General features: G+C 37.2%; 4 protein-coding genes across 6 annotated transcripts; all 4 read right to left on the bottom strand.

The window, feature by feature from the left end:
* Positions 1-106: 106 nt before the first annotated feature.
* LOC140819028 (uncharacterized) lies at positions 107-1,657 on the bottom strand. Its single transcript, XM_073179033.1, has 4 exons — positions 1,380-1,657; positions 969-1,101; positions 744-858; positions 107-300 (listed from the first exon to the last, which is right to left on the bottom strand). Exons 1-4 carry the CDS (start codon positions 1,598-1,600, stop codon positions 251-253), a joined length of 519 nt encoding a protein of 172 aa, XP_073035134.1. The 5' UTR covers positions 1,601-1,657; the 3' UTR covers positions 107-250.
* A 7,604-nt stretch (positions 1,658-9,261) lies between these two features.
* On the bottom strand, positions 9,262-10,107 carry LOC140819780 (NDR1/HIN1-like protein 6). The gene has a single exon (XM_073179984.1). The coding sequence runs from the start codon at positions 10,100-10,102 to the stop codon at positions 9,404-9,406; it is 699 nt and encodes a 232-aa protein (XP_073036085.1). The 5' UTR covers positions 10,103-10,107; the 3' UTR covers positions 9,262-9,403.
* Positions 10,108-11,061: 954 nt separating this feature from the next.
* LOC140819779 (alcohol dehydrogenase-like 6) lies at positions 11,062-15,686 on the bottom strand. Its single transcript, XM_073179983.1, has 9 exons — positions 15,426-15,686; positions 15,199-15,245; positions 14,282-14,604; positions 13,360-13,442; positions 13,173-13,248; positions 13,014-13,075; positions 12,438-12,533; positions 12,203-12,364; positions 11,062-11,464 (listed from the first exon to the last, which is right to left on the bottom strand). The coding sequence occupies exons 1-9, from the start codon at positions 15,618-15,620 to the stop codon at positions 11,348-11,350; spliced, it is 1,161 nt and encodes a 386-aa protein (XP_073036084.1). The 5' UTR covers positions 15,621-15,686; the 3' UTR covers positions 11,062-11,347.
* Positions 15,687-16,675: 989 nt separating this feature from the next.
* LOC140819326 (uncharacterized) lies at positions 16,676-22,673 on the bottom strand. 3 transcript variants are annotated; one of them, XM_073179359.1, is made up of 4 exons: positions 22,523-22,662; positions 19,969-20,022; positions 19,330-19,732; positions 16,676-19,075 (listed from the first exon to the last, which is right to left on the bottom strand). In XM_073179359.1, exons 3-4 carry the CDS (start codon positions 19,674-19,676, stop codon positions 16,786-16,788), a joined length of 2,637 nt encoding a protein of 878 aa, XP_073035460.1. In that variant the 5' UTR covers positions 19,677-19,732; positions 19,969-20,022; positions 22,523-22,662; the 3' UTR covers positions 16,676-16,785. The 3 variants fall into 3 exon arrangements, with proteins under 3 accessions (XP_073035460.1, XP_073035459.1, XP_073035462.1); XM_073179358.1 differs by lacking the exon at positions 19,969-20,022 and having other exon boundaries at positions 22,523-22,673; XM_073179361.1 differs by lacking the exon at positions 19,969-20,022 and having other exon boundaries at positions 16,676-18,967; positions 22,523-22,673.

Here is a 22,673-nt window from a genome sequence, read left to right as displayed (position 1 = left end):
TCCATACCCATCTTTGGTATGAAGACTTCTAAGTTGATATGTGGGTAAATCGTTTGCATTTGTGTACATAAGATTGTACAAATTCTAAGCAAAGCAATCCATAACAAAAATGGAGGAAAAGAAACAAATTTCTCACACCAAACTCATGGGAAATGTTGAAAGGACGCCAACTAAACTACATGAACCTTAATCTCTGATTTAAATCTAAAGGCCTAAGGACATTTTCATTTGAATTCCCTTCTCCTCCCATTCATGCCGTGCCGTTGTCTTCTACAACTCTCCTTTTTTCTTCTTCTCGTTCTGCACAAGAGAATCTAAATCAAGGCTCAATATTGACATGCAACTTCACAAGCAATGTATATCACGAGTATGTCGTAAGATGCCGAGTAACCTAGCTAATGTATCAAGGGGATGTTACATGCCAGAAATATAGACTAGTTGAATAACTAATCCCTTTAATGTAGTCTTAAAAAGCATTTTCTTAAAGATATTTCTCAAGAAGCAAGGGGAATCATATTTTCAAGATTTCCACCTTGACTTTAAGACACAAATGTACTAAAGTATGCACTACAGCAATCTTTTTACATGGTAATATATTAATGTTCAATAGCAAGATTAACCATGCATTTGATCGAGGCATATCATGTGGATGTATTGGACAGATTTCTTTTCCAGACAAAGAAAACAAATGTGAGGATGTGTGCATCGAGTAAACTACTCTCAAGGGAAAGAAGATACAATACCCATGAGTATCAGCATTGCTTTCTGAGTTCGTCTTTCAAGCTTGTCAAGTCTCTTCTGTACATCTCTCCTCAGGTCCCAATTCGGTTTCTTTGGTGCAATGTTCAGAAATGGATCCTGCAATTTGTTGGGAACACATCCAATCACATGAGTGATACAGGGGAGAGTGAGAGAGCCGGAAGGGGGGACGGAGGAGCAGGAGTAGATAACAAAACACGATAAAAGACCTCAGTTTTCTCCTCCGGTGGAGGTGCTGCCAGGACGGGGTCTTCAAATTTCGGTAGCACTGGCGGGGTGACTTTGCCTTCTTGAAGCTGCTTGTCATGAGGAAGGTAGTTTCGGAATTGCATAGTGACATTGCTGCAATCAATAAAAATACCATTTAACCTAAAAAGTAAATCTGTAACAAGAATCACACAATTACATGCTGAGCACCAGTGGTTTTAACATCATCCGAAAGTACGACATCAACTTTACAATGAAAATGTGAAACTGGAGACAAAATCAAAGTTGGCCGAAGTAGCGAACCTTAATTCTATTGCTCAGGAAGAAAAAGACTTCCTAATTCCTACAGATTGAGACCCATGCCTGTTTTGCCTAGGAAAAAACAAAAAAGAGGAGGAACTTCGGAAACTTACTCCTCTCCTGCATCTTCTTCTTTTTCATCATCAGATTGAGATTCCATTTCACGAGTATCCTCATAGTTGCGATTTCCATTTGTAGTAGCTTGTTGAGGTTTACCAACAGAAGTGTTGTCATCGGGAGTGTTGAGGAGCTCCTGAGCGGCTTTCAGCGCTCTGAGCCTCTCCCGCCGCGAGGCCGCCGCCGCCTCAATCGATTCCTCCTCTCCTCCGGCCATTCAGTTAGATTGCAGCTATGAGCCTATGACTGGGAAATTTTGCAGACTGAAGAGTGAAGAGATGGGTTTGTCCGGCCCAAAATATATGGATTTAGATGGACCAGAATAATAAGATCTAATACCCATCGTATTTTTAAGGCCCAAATTATATGGATGGCCCAACAGGCTAATCAGGTCCGGCCCAAGGTATATATGGATTAGCCGTATTAAAATACTCATTTTATTTGTCTGGTCAACAAACCAATGGGCTAAACAGGTTTACAAAACAATTTTAAAATATTTATTTTATTTGTCCAACCCTAATCATAATAAAAATATTCAGGTTGTGTTTCTGGCCCAAAGTATTAGCCCATATTAAAATACTCATTTTATTTGTCCAGCCCAAATTGTATGGATAGACCAATGGGCTAAATTTGCTCGGCCCTAGTCATATTCAAAATAAACAAGTTGAATTTATGGCCCAAATAATTAGCCCATCTTAAAATACACATTGCATGTCCCGGCCCGATGAATATGGATAGCCCAAATGGCTAAGCCCATTTTAAAAACTTATTCGTCCGGCCTGTATAGTCGATGGCCTATCAGGTATATGATTATCCGATTGGGCTACACCTGATTCGCCCATTGGGTTAAAATATTTTTGGGCTGGACAAATAAAATGGGTATTTTAAAATGACTAATTTATTTTCGGTCCAACTTAATTGTATCACACCATTGCACTATCAAATATAATTTGGGCCGAACAGATGGGGAACATAATAGGTGAGCTGATCTTGCCAAGATTGTACCTCTATTTCCAACCTCAGCCATCTGGATTTCTCTGCAAGGAACCGCCGCCTCAACGGTGGAAGATGCAATGAGAAGGGTTTTTTTTTTCTCTTTTTTTTTTCTTTTCCTTCAGTGTGTGTAGATGCCATGAGAAGGTTAGCTGTGTTGGTCTCACGTGTGGAATTTGGGATAATAAAACCAGAAAAAAAAATAAAGAATAAACTGGACACTGAGTTTTACGTGAAAAATCACTAAAAATTATTAGGATAAAAACCACGGGAAAGATGAAAAGAATTTCACTATAATATTTTATGGAGTACAACTCACTCACTGTGTTTCCAAAGAGAACACACACTCTCTTAATATAGGAGAACAAAATACCTCACAAATATTATATAACTAAGCACTCAAATGCTTATAAGATGAGAAAAAACTCGAAGAAGAGATGATTTCAGAATGAAAGGGGGGAGCTCTATTTATATAGCCCCTGTCAGTGTGAAAACGCTTGGCGTTTTCTCCTTTGAATTTTCCTGAGACAATTCTGCCAACCTTGGTTTGAAATTTCAAAGCTGCAAATTTGTCCCTACCTATTGCAGACATTTCTCCCACTTGGAGATTTAATTGAGAATCAAACATATTTCCACACATCCTTTCAATTTTGCCATTACATGTTGCTTACGTTTCTGCTAGGCCACTTGAGGTTCTACACCACTCAAACTTTTTAATGTTCACTGGCTTGGTCAGAACATCAGTTATGTTGTCCTTCGTATGGATCTTCTGCATATCCACACTTCATTCTTCTACTACTTCCCGTACAAAGTGAAATTGTATTGTAATGTGTCTGGATTCCTTGCGATGTGTAAGGCACTCTGACTGTCACAAAACAAAGGATCATTCTCTTGTTTGTGTCCGATCTCCTCCAATAACTTTTTAATCCATATTGCCTCCTTGCAAGTTTGAGTAGCTTCCATGTATTCTGCCTCTGTTGTAGATAACGTTACAACTGTCTGCAGTTTTGAAACCCAGCTTACTGCTCCCCCTGCAAGTATAAACATATAACCAGTAGTAGATTTCTTCTTATCAGGACATAATCTGAATCGACATAACCCCTGAGTGTAAAATCTGATCCTCCATAACATAATGCAACATTCGAGGTACCCTTAATGTGTCTAAAGATCCTCTTAACAGTGCTCCGATGCTCTCGTCCAGGATTCGTCATATACCGACTAACTGCTCCCACTGGTTGAGCAATGTCCGGTCTTGTACAGACCATGACGAACATCAAACTTCCCACTGCTAATGCATATGGTACTCGAGACATCTCCATCCTCTCTGCTTAACTGCTAGGACACATGTCGGAGGATAACTTGAAGTTAACAGTAAGAGGGGTTAAAATTGGCTTACTATCTTGCATGTTGAAGCGTTGCAAGATTTATTCAAATAATTTTTCTGGGAAAGCCAAATCTTTCTGTTACTTATGTCTCGGTGAACTTGCATCCCTAGGGTCTTGTTTGCTGGTCCCAAGTCCTTCATATCAAATTCTCTAGCCAACAGTGCCTTCAATCCTTGGACCCGATCTTTGTTGGGGATGCTACCAACATGTCGTCCACATACAACAACAAAATAATATAATCATCACCAAACCTCTTGAAATACGTACAAAGGTCTGCACTCAGTCTGTTGTATCCAAGGCTCATGATATAGGAATCAAATCTCTTGTACCAATACCTCGGCGCCTGTTTGAGACCGTACAGAGATTTTTTCAACCTACAAACCAAGTTCTCTTTGCCTTTTTCCTCTAAACCTTCTGGCTGGAGCATATAGATTTCTTCTTCAAGATCTCCATGAAGAAATGCCGTTTTTACATCTAACTGTTCTAGATGTAGGTCAAACACGCACACAATCCCAACACTACTCTGACTGTTGTAAGCCGAACTACATGAGAAAATATCTCATTGAAGTCAAAACCCTTTTACCACAAATCTAGCACAATACCGCTCTACTTGGTTATTGCCATCACGCTTGATCTTATAGACCCATCTATTTCCAATGGCTTTCCTCCCTCGTGGTAGTGTAACAAGATCCCAAGTTTTATTTCTGTCTAATGCCTCCAACTTTTCTTGCATTGCTATCATCCACAAAGATACATACGAGCTTTGATAGCCTCGTGGCAACTCGATGGCTCACCGTCCTCTGATAATAGACAATATGCAATATTGCTTTCAGTGACATAATCTGAAAGCCAACCTGGTGCTCTTCTGTCTCGAGTTGACTGCCTCACATTGGAAACTTCAGACTCAACATGTTCTTGTTCTTCGTGCTCTGGTACTGCTTCACAAGAATTTTGACTTTCACCCGTCTTATTTTCCACCTGAAAAATAATAGTTTCTGAATTCGGTGTGCCTTTGTCTCCCTTTACTTTATCTTCCTCGAAAATAACATCCCTACTGATGATAAGCTTGTGAACAGTAGGATCCCACAAGCGAAACCCCTTTACTCCATCAACATAACCCAAGAAGATACATTTTCTGGATTCCAAATCCAACTTTGATCTTTCTTGCTCATTGTACAAAACATACAAAAGACTTCCAAATGTATGCCAATGAGAATAATCTATCGGCTTCCCAGTTCACATCTCCATCGGAGTCTTCAGATCAATCGCCACTGAAGGAGAACGATTGATAATATAACAAGCGGTTTTGACTGCTTCCGCCCAAAATGACTTTTCTAGAACTGCAGTCCTCAACATAGCTCTTGTTCTGTCCAACAAAGTTCTGTTCATCCGTTCCGCCACTCCATTTTGTTGAGGTGTGTGAGCCATCGTAAACTGTCTTTTGATGCCCTCATGTTGACAATATGCATCAAATTCATCATTGATATATTCTCCTTCATTGTCAGTCCTCATACACTTGATTTTCTTTTCTGAATCAAGATCAACCCGCACTTTGAAATCTTTGAAGATCTGGAAAACATCTGATTTCTTCTTGATAGAATACACCCAACATCTCCTAGAGAAATCATCAATAAACGAGACAAAGTATCTTGATCCTCCTAGGGATACAACTGGTGCTTGCCAAACATACGAATGAATCAGTTCCAATATACTTTTTCTCCTGGCAGTAGAAGTGCCAAACTTTAATCTGTGTTGTTTACTGATAACACAATGCTCACAGAAGGGTAGTGACACTTCTGTAAGTCCCGACAGCAGCTTCCGTTCTGAGAGAATTTTCAACCCTCGTTCTGACATATGCCCGAGCTTTCTATGCCATAAAACTGTTAATTCTTCTCCTGAACCAATTAATGCAACAGCTAATTCCGCCTCTTTGTGTGTTTTTCCCAAAAGTACATACATATTTGCAATAACTTTTTCCGCATTCATAACCACAAGCGCACCCTTCACAATTTTCATGATCCCGTTCTCGATCCGTGTTTTGCACCCTATATCATCCAATTGCCCCAAGGACAAAAGATTCTTCGTTAGTCTTTTCACATGTCGTACCTCCTGTATGGTGCGAATGATGCCATCAAACATTTTTATTTTGATAGTACCGACCCCAGCGATTTCCAAGGCATGATCATTTCCCTTGAATACAGGTCCTCCTGAGACTGGTTCATAATGATCAAACCATTCTCTCCGAGACGTCATATGCCACGTTGCTCCTGAATCCATAATCCATGTGTCACAAAATTTGTGCCTGCTTTCTACAACTGTTGCTGCTTCGCTGAATAATATTTCACCATCGCCTGAAGTACTGGCCACATTTCTTTGAGAACTTTTCTCGATTCTCATACACTCTTTCTTGAAGTGCCCTTTACTGCCACATTTAAAACAGTAAATATTTTTCTTCTTACTTTCTTGACTTTGATCTACCTCGTCTTTGGCTCCTACTGGAGTCACGGTCCATGAATCTTCCTCTTATCATCGGTAAAACCTCTGCCTGCTTCGAGGTTACCAACCTATCTTCCTTATTCTTGCGCTGGTTTTCTTCTCCGAGAACCGTAGTTAAGACATTATCGAATCTTAGAAAGCCCATAAGAATATTTTTGGTTATGTTGATGACACGTTGATCATATGAATCTGGTAGATTTTGAAGTAAAAGCTCCGCACGTTCATTTTCCCCTATTTTATGCCCCATGGAAGTGAGTTGGGCAAATAGAGTATTAAGTGCGTTGATATGATCGGTTATCGATGATGATTCCGCCATCCGAAAAGTATAAAGCCTTCTCTTTAGGAAAATCGTGTTGTGTAACAACTTGACCTCGTACATCTTTGTCAGAGTATCCCAGATAACTTTGGCTGTTTTTATCTCAGAGATACTTGACAAAACTTCGTCTGCTATAGCCAAGTGTAAATTGGCAACAACATTGTCATTCATCTCATTCCACTTTCCATTATCCGTAATCTCCACCGGTCTATCTCCAATAGCTGCCAAGCAATTCTCCTTCCTTAAAACTGCTTGTATCTTTATTTTCCACAGTATAAAATTGCTTCCATTGAACTTTGCTATCTCGTACCTTCCCGCAATTATGTCTAAAATAATTTTAGTATACTGGACAAAATAATCCCGCCTTAAATAAAAAATCTCAAAAAAATCTTTTCTGATGTGGAAGATCAGTCTAGGCTGCAACCACAGAGCATACTCGAAATTTTAAGAAATTTTAAACCAAGGTTCTGATACCACTTGTTGGTCCCAAGTGTGGAATTTGAGATTAAAAAAACCCGGAAAAAAAGAATAAACTGGACACCGAGATTTACGTGAAAAATCCCTAAAAATTATTAGGGTAAAAACCACGGGCAAGATGGAAAGAATTCCACTATAATATATTGTGGAGTACAACTCACTCACTGTGTTTCCAAAGAGAACACACACTCTCTTAATACAGGAGAATAAAACACCTCACAAATATTATAGAACTAAGCACTCAAATGCTTATAAGATGAGAGAAAACTCGAAGAAGGGAAGATTTCAGAATGCAAGGGGGGAACTCTATTTATAGAGCCTCTGTCAATGTGAAAACGTCTTTTCTCCTCTGAATTTTCTTGAGACAATTCTGCCAACTTTGGTTTGAAATTTCAAAGCCTGCAAATTTGTCCCTACCTATTGCCGACAAGTTGCACTCAGGGAAGGGATGATTCTCGCCACATTTAGACCTAAATGTGTGGTGGGTGGCTGTCATTTAGTCAAAAAAGGTTAGCAAAATGTTTGTCAAATATTGCTGCAAATTTGGTCGAATGACATAAGGAATTTTTTGCATTCAGACATGAGGAATCACCTATAATAGGTGTTTCCTCTTATCCTTCAAAGCATCTCGAACATCTTATTCTAAGCTCATTTATCTCATCTCATACACTCGAGTGCTTAGTTCTATAATATTTGTGAGTTGTTTGTTCTTCTATATTAAGAGAAAATGTGTTCTCTTTGAAAATACGTGAGTGGTTGTACACCATAAAATATTATAGTGAAATTCTTTTAATATTTCGTTGTTTTTACCTTGATAATTTTTAGGGTTTTTTATGTAAATCTCGATGTCCAGTTTTATACTTTATTTTCATATTATTATCAGAAGATATTGCACATGGGACCGATAAGTGGTGTCAGAGCTTTGGTTTAAAATTTCTTAAAATTATAAATATGCACTGTGATTGCAACCTAGGCTGATCTTTCACATCAGGAAATATTTTTTTCAAATTTTTATTAAGGCAAGATTATTTTTTCAAGTTTATTAAATTATTGTAGACATAATGACGTACATGTGCGAAATAAAAAAGTTCAAGGGGAGAAATTTTATACTGTGAAAAATAATGGTACAAATAGTTTTAAGAAAAGAGAATTATTTGACGGCTATTGGAGATAAAACAAGAGAAATGACGAATGATTGAAAGTGAAATGAGATGAATGATAATGTTGTTGCTAATTTACCCCGCCTCGCCCCATTGCCATCCCTATGATGACCATATTAACACAATAAATACTCTATTTGACCATATCACCTCTATGAGGTATAAAATAGAGGAAAATGAACTTGTGAAACTTATATTTCAAAGTTTAACAGATTCATTTGATCAACTTAACCAACAATATCCTTATGAGATCTTTGAAATTTGACGATGTCTTAACTGCGGTTCACGGAGAAGAAAGTCGACACAAGAATAAGGAAGATATGTCGGTAACTTTGAAGCAGACAGAAGATTTGCCAATGATAAGAGTGAGATTTGTGGACCATGACTCCAGTGGACCAAAAGCGAGGTAGATCAAAGTGAAGAAGTAAAAAGAAAAATATTTACTGCTTTAAATATGGCGGTAAAGGGCACTTCAACAAAGAGTGTGCGATTATTGAGAAGGGTTCTCAAAGAAATGTGGCATGTACATCAGGCTGTGGTGAGATATTATTTAGCAAAGCGTCAACAGTTGCAGAAAGCGCACAAATTTTGTGAAACATGGATTAAGAATTCAGGAACGAGATGGCACATGACGTCTCAGAGAGAATGGTTCGATCAGTATGAACCAGTCTCTGGAAGATCTGTATTCATGGAAAATCATCATGTCTTGAAAATCGCTGAGGTTGGTACTAATAAGATAAAAATGTTTGATGACATCAATAGCACCACACAGGAAGTGCGACATATGATGTGTTGATTGAATTCTTGTTAGAAAAGAAATAAACTTTTTATTTGTATATTTTGAGTGCAAACATGCGTTGGTTGATGAGATAGAACAACATTATGTGAATGATTATTTTCTATTACTTCCACAAGCCCAATTTCTTTCACACTCTTGTATAGTATGGCTGCCAAGATTTTGTTATGAATTACAATATGTAGAGGCCTTGTCGAATAACTTTCTTGACGAAGCAAACACCATTAGATCATAATACTACTATGAAATGCTTAAAAAATTATATACCCATAGATATCAAAACAAAGAATAAGAGCCGTCTACACCAAGCTAGTTATGGATGAACGGGGGGAGGTGAGGGATGATATTACTCAATAGGAGAATTGTGGGAAAAAAAGCCATGAGAAAAAAATAGTTGTCAGAGTTTGAGTCCAAAATTACAGTTACTGGCTTTGATGCTGATAAACTTGTTGGTAGACAGGCTATCTACAATCAACTTGCAGCTGCCTAATGTCCTTACTTTCATCAGCTTAAGCTTCCCCAATTTAATTCTGACCGGCACATCTATCTTAAGATCCAAAGGAATCCTTCCAGTCTGTTGCTGCTCTTGCAAGGCCTGGAGCAGAGTTGTCCCGTATTGATTTTGGCCTGTTAGCCCCACTTCTAGCACTGTTGTATTCTGGTGACCTTGGTAGAATCTGGGAATTGATCCCTGGCACAGCTTAGTTTCTTTATACCAAACACTAAGACGACTACCTTTCTCATAGTATATCCCAATCTTTTTGTTGGGGTTATTGGCTATGATGCTGACATCGAACCTCGCATAAAGCGTCAAGTCGAAATTAAGTGTCAAATCTGTTATCCTGAGATTGTCAACAGAGTATTTGGGAAGCTTGGGTTGGAAGACAAGGTAAAGAACTGCTAAAGCAGCCGCAACTATGATGAGTAGGAGGATGAAGGTGGTGATTATCCAACAAAAGCACTTGTACCAACAATTTTTCCTTTTCACTACTGGAGCATCATGTCCTGATGGATCCACCTTTACCGATGGGAACGGACCTTGAGGAGGACGTGTAGGTAGTACCGCGACCGGATGAATTCTTTGTTGGTCTGCCATTCACAAGTATGTATGCACCGCACCACTAATATCAATATTTCTTGGTTTTGAAATGGTGATACCTAGCATCTGCTTACGAATCTCTTACTTCTGCCAATTGTTTAACACAAAAAATATTGGTTGAATGGAGACAAGTGGCATTGAGTATGGTTAATTTATGTTTCTAATTTTGGTGGGTTAGGAAAAGTTGGTCACCTTTCTTGACACCTAATGCTAGTAAGGTGGCAATGGAATTTGGGAACTCATCGATACCGTGTTCCTCAGAGTCAAACACACATTGTGGTCTGTGTGTTTGTTAAACTGAAACACTAGCAAGTTTTAATGTTAGTGGTGAAAATTAATAATCCATCTTTTTTGTCATTAGTATTGTTGCACATAAGTTGCATGTATTTAAATTAAAATGAGTATTAATTTAAAGCATGAAAGAATATATATCAAGAAATAAGATACTATATATTTTAATTTTTTACATGATCAGTAGAATGGTAATTAAAATTAGAAAGGCATGCAAAACAATGAATTATTTTACAAATATGTGAGAAATATAAGAAGGGTTAAGGGAAGTCATGTGTACTGATCAAGATAATCATAATATATAATTAACAACCAAGGAAGATGAATCTGGAAACTAGATAACTTTTTTTCCATCATCAGTATAATGGGCACTCAATAAATTTGTAATTAACAATACATAATGCATCATGCATGACTAAACTTCAATAAGATGGTATGTACAAGCCTACTTATTACAAGCAAATAAGTTATCATTCAAGGCTACATGAATAAAATTTGAGAGCTAGCTGAGATCAACAGCCTATGGTCTAGACTTTGAAGTGTGCATGAGTATCACTGCTTCTTGGAGTTCAATGTCTAATAGGAAAGCTACAACCAAAATGTGTCTAAATTGCTACATACTGCATCATTTTTTTTAGCATGCATTAATTCGGAAAATGAGACAGTTAAATGAAATGTGCTCGTCATACATTCATTTTCAAAATGAGATCAACAATGATACACGAAGTACATACTTTTTGACAGGATATGTGCATTCCCCTCATATCATTAAAAACTGTGATTTGAATAGCAAGCCAAAAATGTATTTCCTAGATGAGTGCAAAAACTAAAATCTTGGCACAACCTCACAAAAATGTTCTTAACTAGAGCAAACTCCAGTAGCCTACAACATAATTACTGTGGAATTTGCATCTGTTTCATTGATTGTGCAAAAAAAAAAATTGATCTCCCCTACTTAGGCATGTGCATGACACAGCGCAAGCATTGCCCTTGTCTCATCAGGTCAAATGCTTTGTTAATATCTTCAAACATCAGGTTGTGTGTGATGTACTCATCAATCTTGATTTCCTGAAGTTACAATTACAATCTCAAAATTATTCACATCTGCATATCTCAGTTGCAAAACGCATATATATTGCATTCCTAAGTCGAGATATGGAGCTATAACACCAGTGACAATTTTGGAAGGCAGGAGAAAAGAAATAAAACAGGTAACACCAGAATATCGCCAACCATACATATACACATGCATATGTACATATATATGTACAATAAATATCACGAAAAAATTAGTAATTTTCCACTTGTTAGTTCAAGGAAAAATCCTTTCTAAGATCTTATAAGAGCATCTAAACTTTTCTGCCATTTTCTCTTTGTGTATGTACTGGCTAACCTCCTCCAAGGAAGAGTAGAAAGAAGATGATATCAAATGCAACAATGTGGAAACATATTTTATATTCTTATGCTAGCCATTTTTCACAATGACAATGACAGAAGCTAGCCATTTTTCACAATGACAATGACAGAATCAAGATTGTTCGGTATCTTGAGATAACCTTTTAGTGGAATGAACACTTGCCTCACATATTCTTAAAATTAAAAGTACTAGTACTGCATGGGACAATAGACAGCATAATAATATGTAGATCAGTAACAAATTTAGGTTATGCGTACACAATTGTTAAGTCAGGGTGTAATTTTAAATCATATACCCTTCCAATCCATTATGTAGAAACCAGGAGTCGTGTTAACTGTAATTAACTTGGTACAAATTAAATATTATGGGATAATCAAGTTTTTGCTTACCTTCTGCAGGTACTTGTCAACCAGTGAAGGAAGTTCAGATTTCGGTTTCCATCCACCGAAAAGAGACCCTGTTAGTGTTCTTCCACTAAGAAACAGTCCATAGTGAGCCGCGATCTCTGGATTCTCTTTGGGCACACCAAGGGTCACTGTCAAACCCCATCCCTAATAAATGTAAGGTTGATTAAGAATATTTTCTATTATCAGAAGTTTAGATGTCAGATGATACAGAATTTACACTGCAGCAAGACTGCAAAGCAGTGGCAATCAATCCAGTATCTCCTACGCACTCAAATGCATAGTCTGCCCCACCGTCAGTCATCTGGTGTATAACCTGAAATCGAGTTCACTTTTATAAATTTGGGAACATAAATTGTGATCATTTTATTAAACCAATTTACTTTCATTCTCGATGTATTGGTGGAATTTGGCTTTTTTGCTGGAGTGTCATCAGTTTACTATCAGGTTATTCCTCAAAACTCAACCTACCAAACAAGGATCCTGGCCAAGGACTTGTTTGATGATTTCTAAACTTAATTTGTAAGTTGGATATTTTACCATTAAGCTTTTTGCTAATGGTGTGGCGACATTCGGAAGCAAGCTACTTTTTGATAAAAAGAAAGCATTTATGCACTGGAACTCTAGCACACCAACGGAGTGGTATTGCTTTTTTTTAAAAAAAACCATGTTTCTCGCTACACCAAATGCATCTTTTGAAATTATTTTATGGTACCATTTTTCTAATTCGTATAATATTTGCATAGACTTTGAGAACTTAGGCCAGTTGCTGGCAAATCAAAAGATGAGAACAAACCTGCTGAATCGGTTGATCGTAGTCATTTGGATTTAAAAAGTCAGTCACTCCAAAAGCCTTAGCTGTAGTGTCAAGAAAGTTAAATCAACATCTTAAAACATATTCAATGGCATTAAATCATGCACTTCCTTAGACATCAATGGATCAACCATTCAGTACCTTTTTCGCTCTTCTCAGGATTTATGTCGACACCAATTATGTGAGATGCTCCCCTCAGCTTAGCACCTTGAGCAACCTATCATTGATACAGTAAAACTTCCCAATCTCGATACAAATCCAGACCTTTATTTTTGCTAAAAGATATCAATGATAGTGTAATATGTGCTGATGAAAAGTTCTCACTCACAGAGAGTCCTACAGTTCCCAGACCAAAAATGACAATGGTTGATCCTTTAGAGATGTTGGCAACCTTCCAAGCTGCACCTAGACCTAGTCATGGCGCTCATTCAGATTTTCTCATCTTTATTAATGAAATTTGAAAAGGATGGTTGGAAACAAACATTAATAGAATTATAGAACTATCATATTCTAGATGGGGACACAAATTAGTGATTACTTCACAACCTTAAGACTAAGGTGTAAGTGAGTCAATTTACTCGTGGTAGCTCGTGAGCAACTCGATCAAAACTTGATTCGAGCTCAGTTTGACCGAGTTCGAATAGCTCGAGTATTTTCTCTAGTCGAATTCGAGTTTCGATTATTTGTGAGGACTAAATATATATTTTTAGAAATATAAAAAATAAGGGAATTTTTGTCGATCCGAGTTCGAGCTCGAATCAAGCTTGTGATCTATATGCTAGAATTCAGACTTTCAAGCTTTTCGAGCTCGAGTAACTCGACATATACACGAGTAGAGCTCAAGCTTGAAATTGATTACTTGGTCGAGCTCGAGTAGACAAATTTTAAATCGAGTCTACTCGAGCTCGACTCGGCTCATTTGCACGTGTAAATAAGATAGTAAATAAATTTCAAGAATGCATTCACGTGTTTTAGGGAAACATGGGGGTACGGAAACAGGGGCACAACTTATGACTGGAAATATCACAAGTAAACTACCAGTGAAAAATACCAACATGCATGTGGAAATACTCAAGCATCCAATTAATTAAAAAACCACAATTTTATAAAAACAAATATTATGAACTAGATTTACTAAATAGAATCGTCTCCAACACCAACAACCACGCGTAATAGAAGAAATAAAAAATAACGATAATGACATCTATGCTCAATATGAGATGATCCTGAAATTCAAGTGAGAAAAGTACCTGCTGCAACTCCACAACTAAGAAGGCATATTTTCTCCAGAGGTGCAATTGAGCTAATCTTGACGGCACATCCAGAGTGCACAACAGTGTATTCACTGAAACTTGAAACAGCACAATAATGATAAATGGGCTTTCCTTTCACTGAGAAGCGTGTTTTCTTTTCACTGTGCATTAAACCTTGACGCTCCAATCCAAGCACTTGGCAAATATTGCTTTTCCCTGAAGCACAGTGTCTGCAACTCATGCATTCTCCAGTAAACAAAGTGAGCACATGGTCACCCTCTTCAAATTCAGTAACCTCACGGCCTACACTCTCTACAACTCTGCAGAAGTTGCACTGAAAAGTTTAGCATGTCTTGCATTGTTCTTGGAATTTTGAATGAAAGAAGCGCATTTTGTAAGAGACTTCGCATTTCAAAATCTTTACATATCTTCCTCCAAGGTAATAATGGAAAGTTCACGTGTGTGCTATCATAAAATCGATTAAAAGACTTTGGAAAGTCTATTTTCAGAAAGTAGCATCCCATATGAACTTCTATATGGCATGATATTGGAGCATCAAATAGCAGGCAGCTAAATTGGTTTTACAAGAAAATAATACTCAAGTTGGATTGATTTCATTAATCATATTCCGCGGACAAGGAAAACACTCAAGTTAGACTCAAATGTTCAGATCCCAAAAGGCACCAGGGCACAGGCAGAGTACGAAAAATGTCTAGGTTAGATTTGAAAAAATAGAAATCTAATAGTCTGAAATAAATATAAGAGAATCCAAGTAAAAATTGACCAAGAAATTCAAATAAAAAAGATGCATCAAATGTAAAAGATGTTAGAGAACCAGAAACTAGTTAGCTTATATCGCAGGCAACTGTATTAAGAAATGAACAGGCAAACAGCAATAGACAATTAGAACTCACCCTGAAGCTTCGTGGCCAAATATTCGTGGAAATAGTTGAGGTTGAGCCTGCAAAAACATTAATTAAGTTAAATTTCACGAGATTGTGAGTACGATATGCAGACCGATTACCATGAGCAGCAGGTCATGTATCAACAGTGGAAGTGGAAACAGATGCGATGAACGATTCACCACATTTTTCTAATGCATGAAGCAGCAACTAGTCACAAGGATCAACGAATGAATTACCTCAGAGATCCAGGCAGTGAGATCGCTGCGGCAGAGGGAAGTGGAGACGACTTTAATGCGGATCTCCAAGGGTCCAGGAGGGCTGAGCTGCACTTCCTCAATCACCAATGGCTCTCCGGCGGCCCAAGCCACCGCTGCTTTGCAACTGATCACGCCCCCAGCAACACCTTCCGCCGTCGAAGTGGTTGAGTTCATTATCGGAGCTGTCCTTGACCAACTAACCAACTACTTCCGTTTTTTGCTTTAGTTTTGCTTCTTAAGACTTGGCGGTAGGTAAAGCACGTGACATCACGTGAGACTGGGCGCGTGGATCTCTCTCGATTTCTCTCTATTTATTTATTTTTTATTATTATTAATTAAAAATAGAGAAAAGACATAAAAAAAATAAAAAAAAATATTTCCTATATTAATTTCTTTACTTGACTTAATTCAATTTTCCTCGATATGAAAAATAAATCAATTTACATCTTATATTTTAATCCAAAATAATATACTTTTTAGGATTCAAAATATTTGATACCAGTAATTTCGTTCATTTTTTAAAGCTCTAATTTTATTTATCATTATGCTAATTATTTTATTATATTAAATATACAATTCTAAGAATGATATAAATAATAAATATCTTTCAATTAATTTGAAAGAACGAATTCGAATTCATGTTAAAACACAACTTAAATTTCTAAGTTGTTATACATATAGCGATTCAAATCCTCATCAATTAATTTTCAAGAAAGAGTAAGTCTCTTATGAGACCGTCTTGGATCTTTATCTGTGAGACGGGTCAACTTTACCGATATTCACAATAAAAAGTAATACTTTTAACATAAAATATAATATTTTTTCATTAATGACCCAAATAGATATCCATCTCACAAAATACGACCCGTGAGACCGTTTCACACAAGTTTTTGTCTTCAAGAAAATATCATATTCATTTACATAAATAATATTTTAATATAATTTACTCATATTTATAATATTTAATTTACTTTAAAAATTCATATATTATATCTACAACTTACAGAACAATAACAAAATTTTATTAATAAACTCGATTTATTAATGATTATGATCTTGATTCATATTCATAATAATCATTATTTTATTCGTTCGTTAGTATGATTAAAATATTTAATACCCATTTATCATAACAAATTTGATTTTATTTATTTTTTTAGATTTTCCATAGAACTGAAGAGTGAACCTACTAACTACATGGACAATTCTAAGAATCAACAATCACTCCAGAAAACAAAATCCAGTATCATATCAATAGCAATATTTTATAAGAGTTTTGTCTCTAACTTATGGTCGATTATACAAGATGTACAACAGCAAATTTCCAAAATAAGCCTGCCTAAAGGGTGAGGGTAGCCTTACAAGAAGATCTATTGTGTCCAGGTTCCTTGCACCTCGAACAAGTGACCGTCCTTTTATCTGGATCCCATGTTTTAATCAGTTCCTTATTCTGTTGATACTGCGCAGGAGGAAGCACCTGTGCAGAACTTGAATCACCCTCTTGTTTTACTATTTGTGCACCAATGTCAGGAATAGGATTTATGGATTTCGAATAAGTCATCCGGTAACTCTCAGCTGTGAAGTGCCTAGAACAATAGTCATACATGATCATCCCGGCAGAGTTGCAAACGGCAATAGCATGGCGACAAGGCAGCCCCCTTTGCGTCCATTCTAAGCATGTACATTCCCATTTCTCAATATTGACGACGTGAGTAGAATCATCATGAACCTCAAATAGTGTATTGGAGGAGATGAACACTCTCAGGCCATGAGCTCTTAAGGCTGCTTCTTGTAACCTTCTCTCTTTGGATGGTGTCAGTCTCGTCGTCCATGTACTCGACTCTTTTTGACGAGTATTTATCAGTTTAACCATCATGTCCATCAGTGCTCCTATCTTCTGCATTATTGTTGATTCTCTTACTTCATCGACCAGCTTAGTGTATGGTTCTGCCACATTGTGAATAATATAGTTGTATGGTTCCCCTTTAAATGATAAACTAGTAAAATGCTCTGCCTCACTCTGCATAACCCAATCATAAGCATTCAAAGAAATCTGTTTGATCTCCTCAGTGAACTTCTTGAAACTGCTGGATCTAAGTGCACGTGCTGCAGCCAAAAATTTTCCAGGTAAAACACCTCTTCCTTCTCCATGAAATGGACCCTTCAAGTTCCTCTTGAAACTTTCTAGAAGATGATACATGGAATAACCATGGTGAGCATTCTCATACACCGCTTGCACTAACTTATTTAGTCCCTTTTCCCTCTCTGAGACAAAAGTTATGGGTGGGGATGTAGAGACCGCAAATTTCAGTTGCTCCAGAAACAAAAGCCAGTTGTTATCATTTTCTCCAGCAACTATGGCCAGTGCAACTAGAAAGAATCCATCATCTGCATCAACTGCAGTAGCTGTCAACAAACTTTCTTGGTACTTGGATTTCAAAGATGTGGAATTGAGAAAAAGAATGGGACGGCAAAAATTCAGGAAGCTCTGTGTACAGGAATAAAAAGAAACAAAAAGGCATTGCAGTTGTTTCTCATCATTAGTCACCAGCTTGACAGAACTACCAGGATTTGTCTCCACCAACTTTTCGCAGAACCAAGGCAACCGATTATATGACTCTTTATATGAACCCTGAAGTTGCTCCCGTGCGTCCTCCATCCCACGCCTTACTTGTGTATACTTCAGTTCAATTCCTAAGTCCTGTGAAATGCTTTTAGCAATATCATTTGGTTTGTGATGTGGGGAATCTCGTAACTTGTCCTTTATAACACTTACCAACAAATTCTTTGCCGGATGAGCATTTTTCCAAGACTCTCCTCCACAATTATGTAAATTGTTGAACTTTTTTATCCTAAATGTCTGAGAAGCAGGAACCCAAGATGCATGTACAGTCCAAGAACAGCCTTCATCAACACACATGCCACTTGCACGATTAGTGTCGTTCTTTTTTAGCTTATAAACAAAGCGGTGAGCTACAGCATACTTTTGCAGTGCCTCCCGGAACTCTTTCACACTTTTGAAATCCTGACCCACGCCAGTTATGCAATCTTTCCATGAGGCAACTAATTTTTCAGGTAAATCATCATCACATAAAGCAACAGCAGCTAGACTGTCACCATCAGTTCCATGAATAGCATCTCCTTCGCCTTTCATCTTGTCGTTGACAGTTAAAGTACGACGATCTTTGATATTTTTCTTCAGCTGTCTTTGTCCCCTATCAGTATCACTAACTGCAACAATAGTCGGACCATGGACACCAATCATCCATGAGGCAGTGCGCCGCCGTTTCTTTACAGTATCTGCTGGACTGCTATCCATTTCAAAACCAGATGAACTCTGGGCACCATCAACTGCAGCAACTAAACGTGGCTTGTAATCAGAATCATTTTCAGCTTCATTTTCAGAAGGCAAGGGTGAGACTGGACATGATTGACTGTGGTTTGAGCTGTCTACGCTTTTTTCAGCAATTGCTGCAGAATTGATCGGGACATCAACTAGTTGGTTAGCATCCTCAGGTACACTGTTCATATGGGAATCCAAAGGTTTACCATCATGGACAACTGTATTAGCAGCAACTAAGGGTGTAGAAACATGATTTACTGTTTCAGCCAGCTTCATACCAATATCCCTGTGGATATCATTCACACAGTAATACGCAAAAAAAATTAAAAAATAACTACACAAAACAAGTGCCACGGAGTCCGTGAATTGAAAGTAAAGACTAAAAAATGCTGAGAATAAAAGAAATGGTAAAAAATCAACAAAAATCAATTTTCAACTCGCGTGGTTTGATGGTAACACTTGGAAATCATAGGGCAAACTTCAGAATGCTATGTTTGAACTTTGAAGAATATGAAAATGAGATGTACTACGATCACTTGCCTGCTAGAGTGCGCTTTTATCACAGTGGGGTCAAATCCTTCTTTTCCATCAACGAAAATATCAGCGGTAACTGAATTCACATGAAAGCCAATCATTCTCTTTAGGTCTTTGTCATTTCTCAATGTGATGAGATTTCTCTTGTTTCCTGGGAGGAAATACTTGATAGAAATTGTTTTATGATCTAAATTAGACATTTCAGCTAGCTTTAATTTGAGATCATCAAACAAAGTTCCATGGCTGATATTTACAGCATTTGCTTCTCCCCCTTCATATGACAAGTTGCCATCACCATTAGTTATTAACTCACCACCAGACTGACATATCAGTATAAGCTTTCTCTTTGCCATGGTGTATCCTGAAAAAATCAAAGAGTACAGCCTCGTTCGTTGTTGAAAACACAACCCTGCATGAAAAATTTGATGTTATGTATTAGTTCAAAATTCTTCACATGTAACACGCCCTGCCGCCAACAGAAAACAAGGAACTGAATAAAAAATAACCCTCTTTCGTGCTTTCTGTGTTTAGGGGCATAGAGAAAGTGTAAATTAAAATTTGGGGAAAGTATAATAGTAGCAACACTATGAAGGAAAAGTAGGTTTCTCGTCAACTTGAAAGTGAACCGCGTTTAAAATTTCTTACAGATGATGGCAAGTGAAAGTAGTATACTATGATTCCAAATGGTGTGGCATGTATCTGCAGTGAAGAACGAGCAGAAGTGGGGACGATAACGCCAATGAAAAAATGAAATAACAAATAAACTACATTTCTGGCCCCTAAGCTGCATGAGAACTTGCACGATCATTCCACAGGAAAGAATTGCACAAACCAAATTTATCCCTGGGATGGTAATTTTGAAAGTAGAGAAATTTAGGTAGCTCATGCAATCACAATGCCTTTGACATAACAGCAAAATTGACTAGGGTATTTGTTTGTTTGTTCATTTTTACCAAGGTATTTATTGCCTTAATGAGTTGTTTCTTGTTTTTCTACTTATACTAAGTTATGTAAACACAATGGGAATCAGAAAAAAAAACATCAATAGATATTTTAGAATTTTCCTTTCCATTTGCAATCTTCTCCTTGGGTCATTAGAATTGGTGCTGAAGCAGGATCTTGGCAACTAGTCGTGATGGAGGAATTAGAGGGTGGAACAAACTAAGGGTTGGAAGATAGAGTCAGGTGCTGAAAGAATTGGTATGACAAACAAGTAATAAGCTTACAAGAATTATCCAGCACGCCACTAATACGAATGTGGAATTTGAGCAATACAAAAATGAAGAACAAAGAGTTGATGACATATTTCAGAAAACACAGATTTTTGTTCATCATTGTATGATGTTCTGAGTAATTTGTGTATGTTACATGTCAGGTGGTTAGCTGTCGGCTCAAGGAGTTAATGTTCTTGTAAATCTCCTGGGCATGCCCAGTTTATTTGTACTCCCTAATTTTTATCTTAATGATATAACTGTTTCATGTAAAAAAAATATATATCTTTTTATTGGAAAAAATATGAAAAAGGAAATCAGTAGATTTTGTGAGTGAATGTTGTTCTTGTCAGTGAAACAAGACTAAAAATGCTGATTTTCCTGTCATTTTGTATCCATTACCATTACCTAAGAAAATATGGTTTCAAATCTCTATGGATTTCGTCAAGGGCCAAGGGGTTATCTAGGTCGCATGGTAAGGAAGTTATTATGGTTGTGGATAGATTAAGCAAATGTGTTCATTTTTTTTTTTGCATTGACACACCCTCAAACAGCCAAGATGTCTCTAAATTGTTCTTTGACAATATTTAAAAGTTACATGACTAGCCAATATCCATTTTAGAGTGATACAGCTCTTGCTTTTAAAATCAGTTTGGTAGCAACTTTTCACTAATTTGGGTATGATCAATCCATCATACCATCCCAAAATTGAAGGTCAGACTTAAATATCAAATAAATGCTTGAAACAGTACTTGAGATCTATGTGCACCAACAAGCCAAGAGACAGAGACTAGATGGTTGCCACAAGCTAAATGGTGGTATAATATTTTGTTGCATTTCTTTTCTAAGGTCACATCAGTTGAAGTTCTATATGGTTAGCATCCACCTATCTACTCAGCTAATTGTTAGAAAAACATTAGTGGGATCGGTAGATCGGGTCTTGAATGAAAGAAATATAACATCGTGTCTTCTCAATTGTGCGAAGCTCGAAATAGAATGAAGATGTGTGCTGACAAAACCTAGACTAAAGTAGACTTTGAAATTGGTGAATGTATGTGGACCTATCTCAAGTTAAAGCCTTTTAAACAAACTTTTGTAGCCTAATCCTCCAATAGGTAGTTTTCTCTTTGATTTTATGGTCCCTACAAAATGCTCCAAAAGATTGGCCAAGCGGCTTATCAACTTGACTTACCTTGTAATTCTAAAACTCATCCCGACGATCATGTTTATTGCTCTAAATGGAAGTTGCTCGGTTGCTCCCATCTGATGTTCAACAATCACACTTTCCTTTGATCCAAGAATGTCAAAGACTTTCGGTGGTTGATAGTCAGGTGGAGAAAAAGAACAATAAACCAGTTGTTTAGTGGCTCAATCACTAGTCTAATTCGTTTACCAAAGACGCCAACTGGGAAGATGCTTTCAAAATTGAGTAAAGGTTTCCGTAATTTCAGCCTTGATCACAACTGTTTTAAGTTAAGGGGAATGCCACGCCACATTAATTTTATCTTAGTCTACTTTTAGTATCGTCCTCATTCGAAAGTTACCATTATTTTTGTTGCTACTTCCAAAAACTTCATTTTGTTGTGTACTTCATATTCTAGATATCAACTATTGGCTATCTTATTTATCAGAGTCCTGAAATGATTTCTTGTTTTTAGATTTATACAAAGTTCTGTAATCAGAATGGGCATCACAGACAAAACAAATACACATAAATTTCAAAATTTCCATTTTCTATGGTGCAAGTTCTCCTCAAGTCATTAGTTTAAGTTCGATCATATCACTCAAAGCAACATCATGGCCATTTTAAATTCTACTTCTTGATATTAAAAGCCAAACAGATTACTATTTCCATCATGAAAATGCGCTGGGCAATAACATACAAACATGAAATGCAGGCAGGCAAAGCTTGTGGATCCACCGTATCAATCAGCGGCACAAGCAAACAAATAAATAAAGGGAAAACTGAATTGGGAATTTAGAATTACCTGATTATGTGTACAGAGTGATGAGTGGAGGTTTGGGGAAGGGGGCGACGGAGTGAAAAACCCTAAAAATTGTGGGCTGATTTGGAATTTGCTGCGAGGTTGCAGCGAAAGAAAGATTGGGGTACCATTATTCTTAATTACAGAAAGTTGT

Source organism: Primulina eburnea, chromosome 18, assembly GCF_022965805.1.
Source record: "Primulina eburnea isolate SZY01 chromosome 18, ASM2296580v1, whole genome shotgun sequence".
NCBI lineage: Eukaryota > Viridiplantae > Streptophyta > Magnoliopsida > Lamiales > Gesneriaceae > Primulina > Primulina eburnea.
Note: the sequence above shows the minus strand (reverse complement) of the source record. Positions and strands in the feature narration are given on the sequence as shown.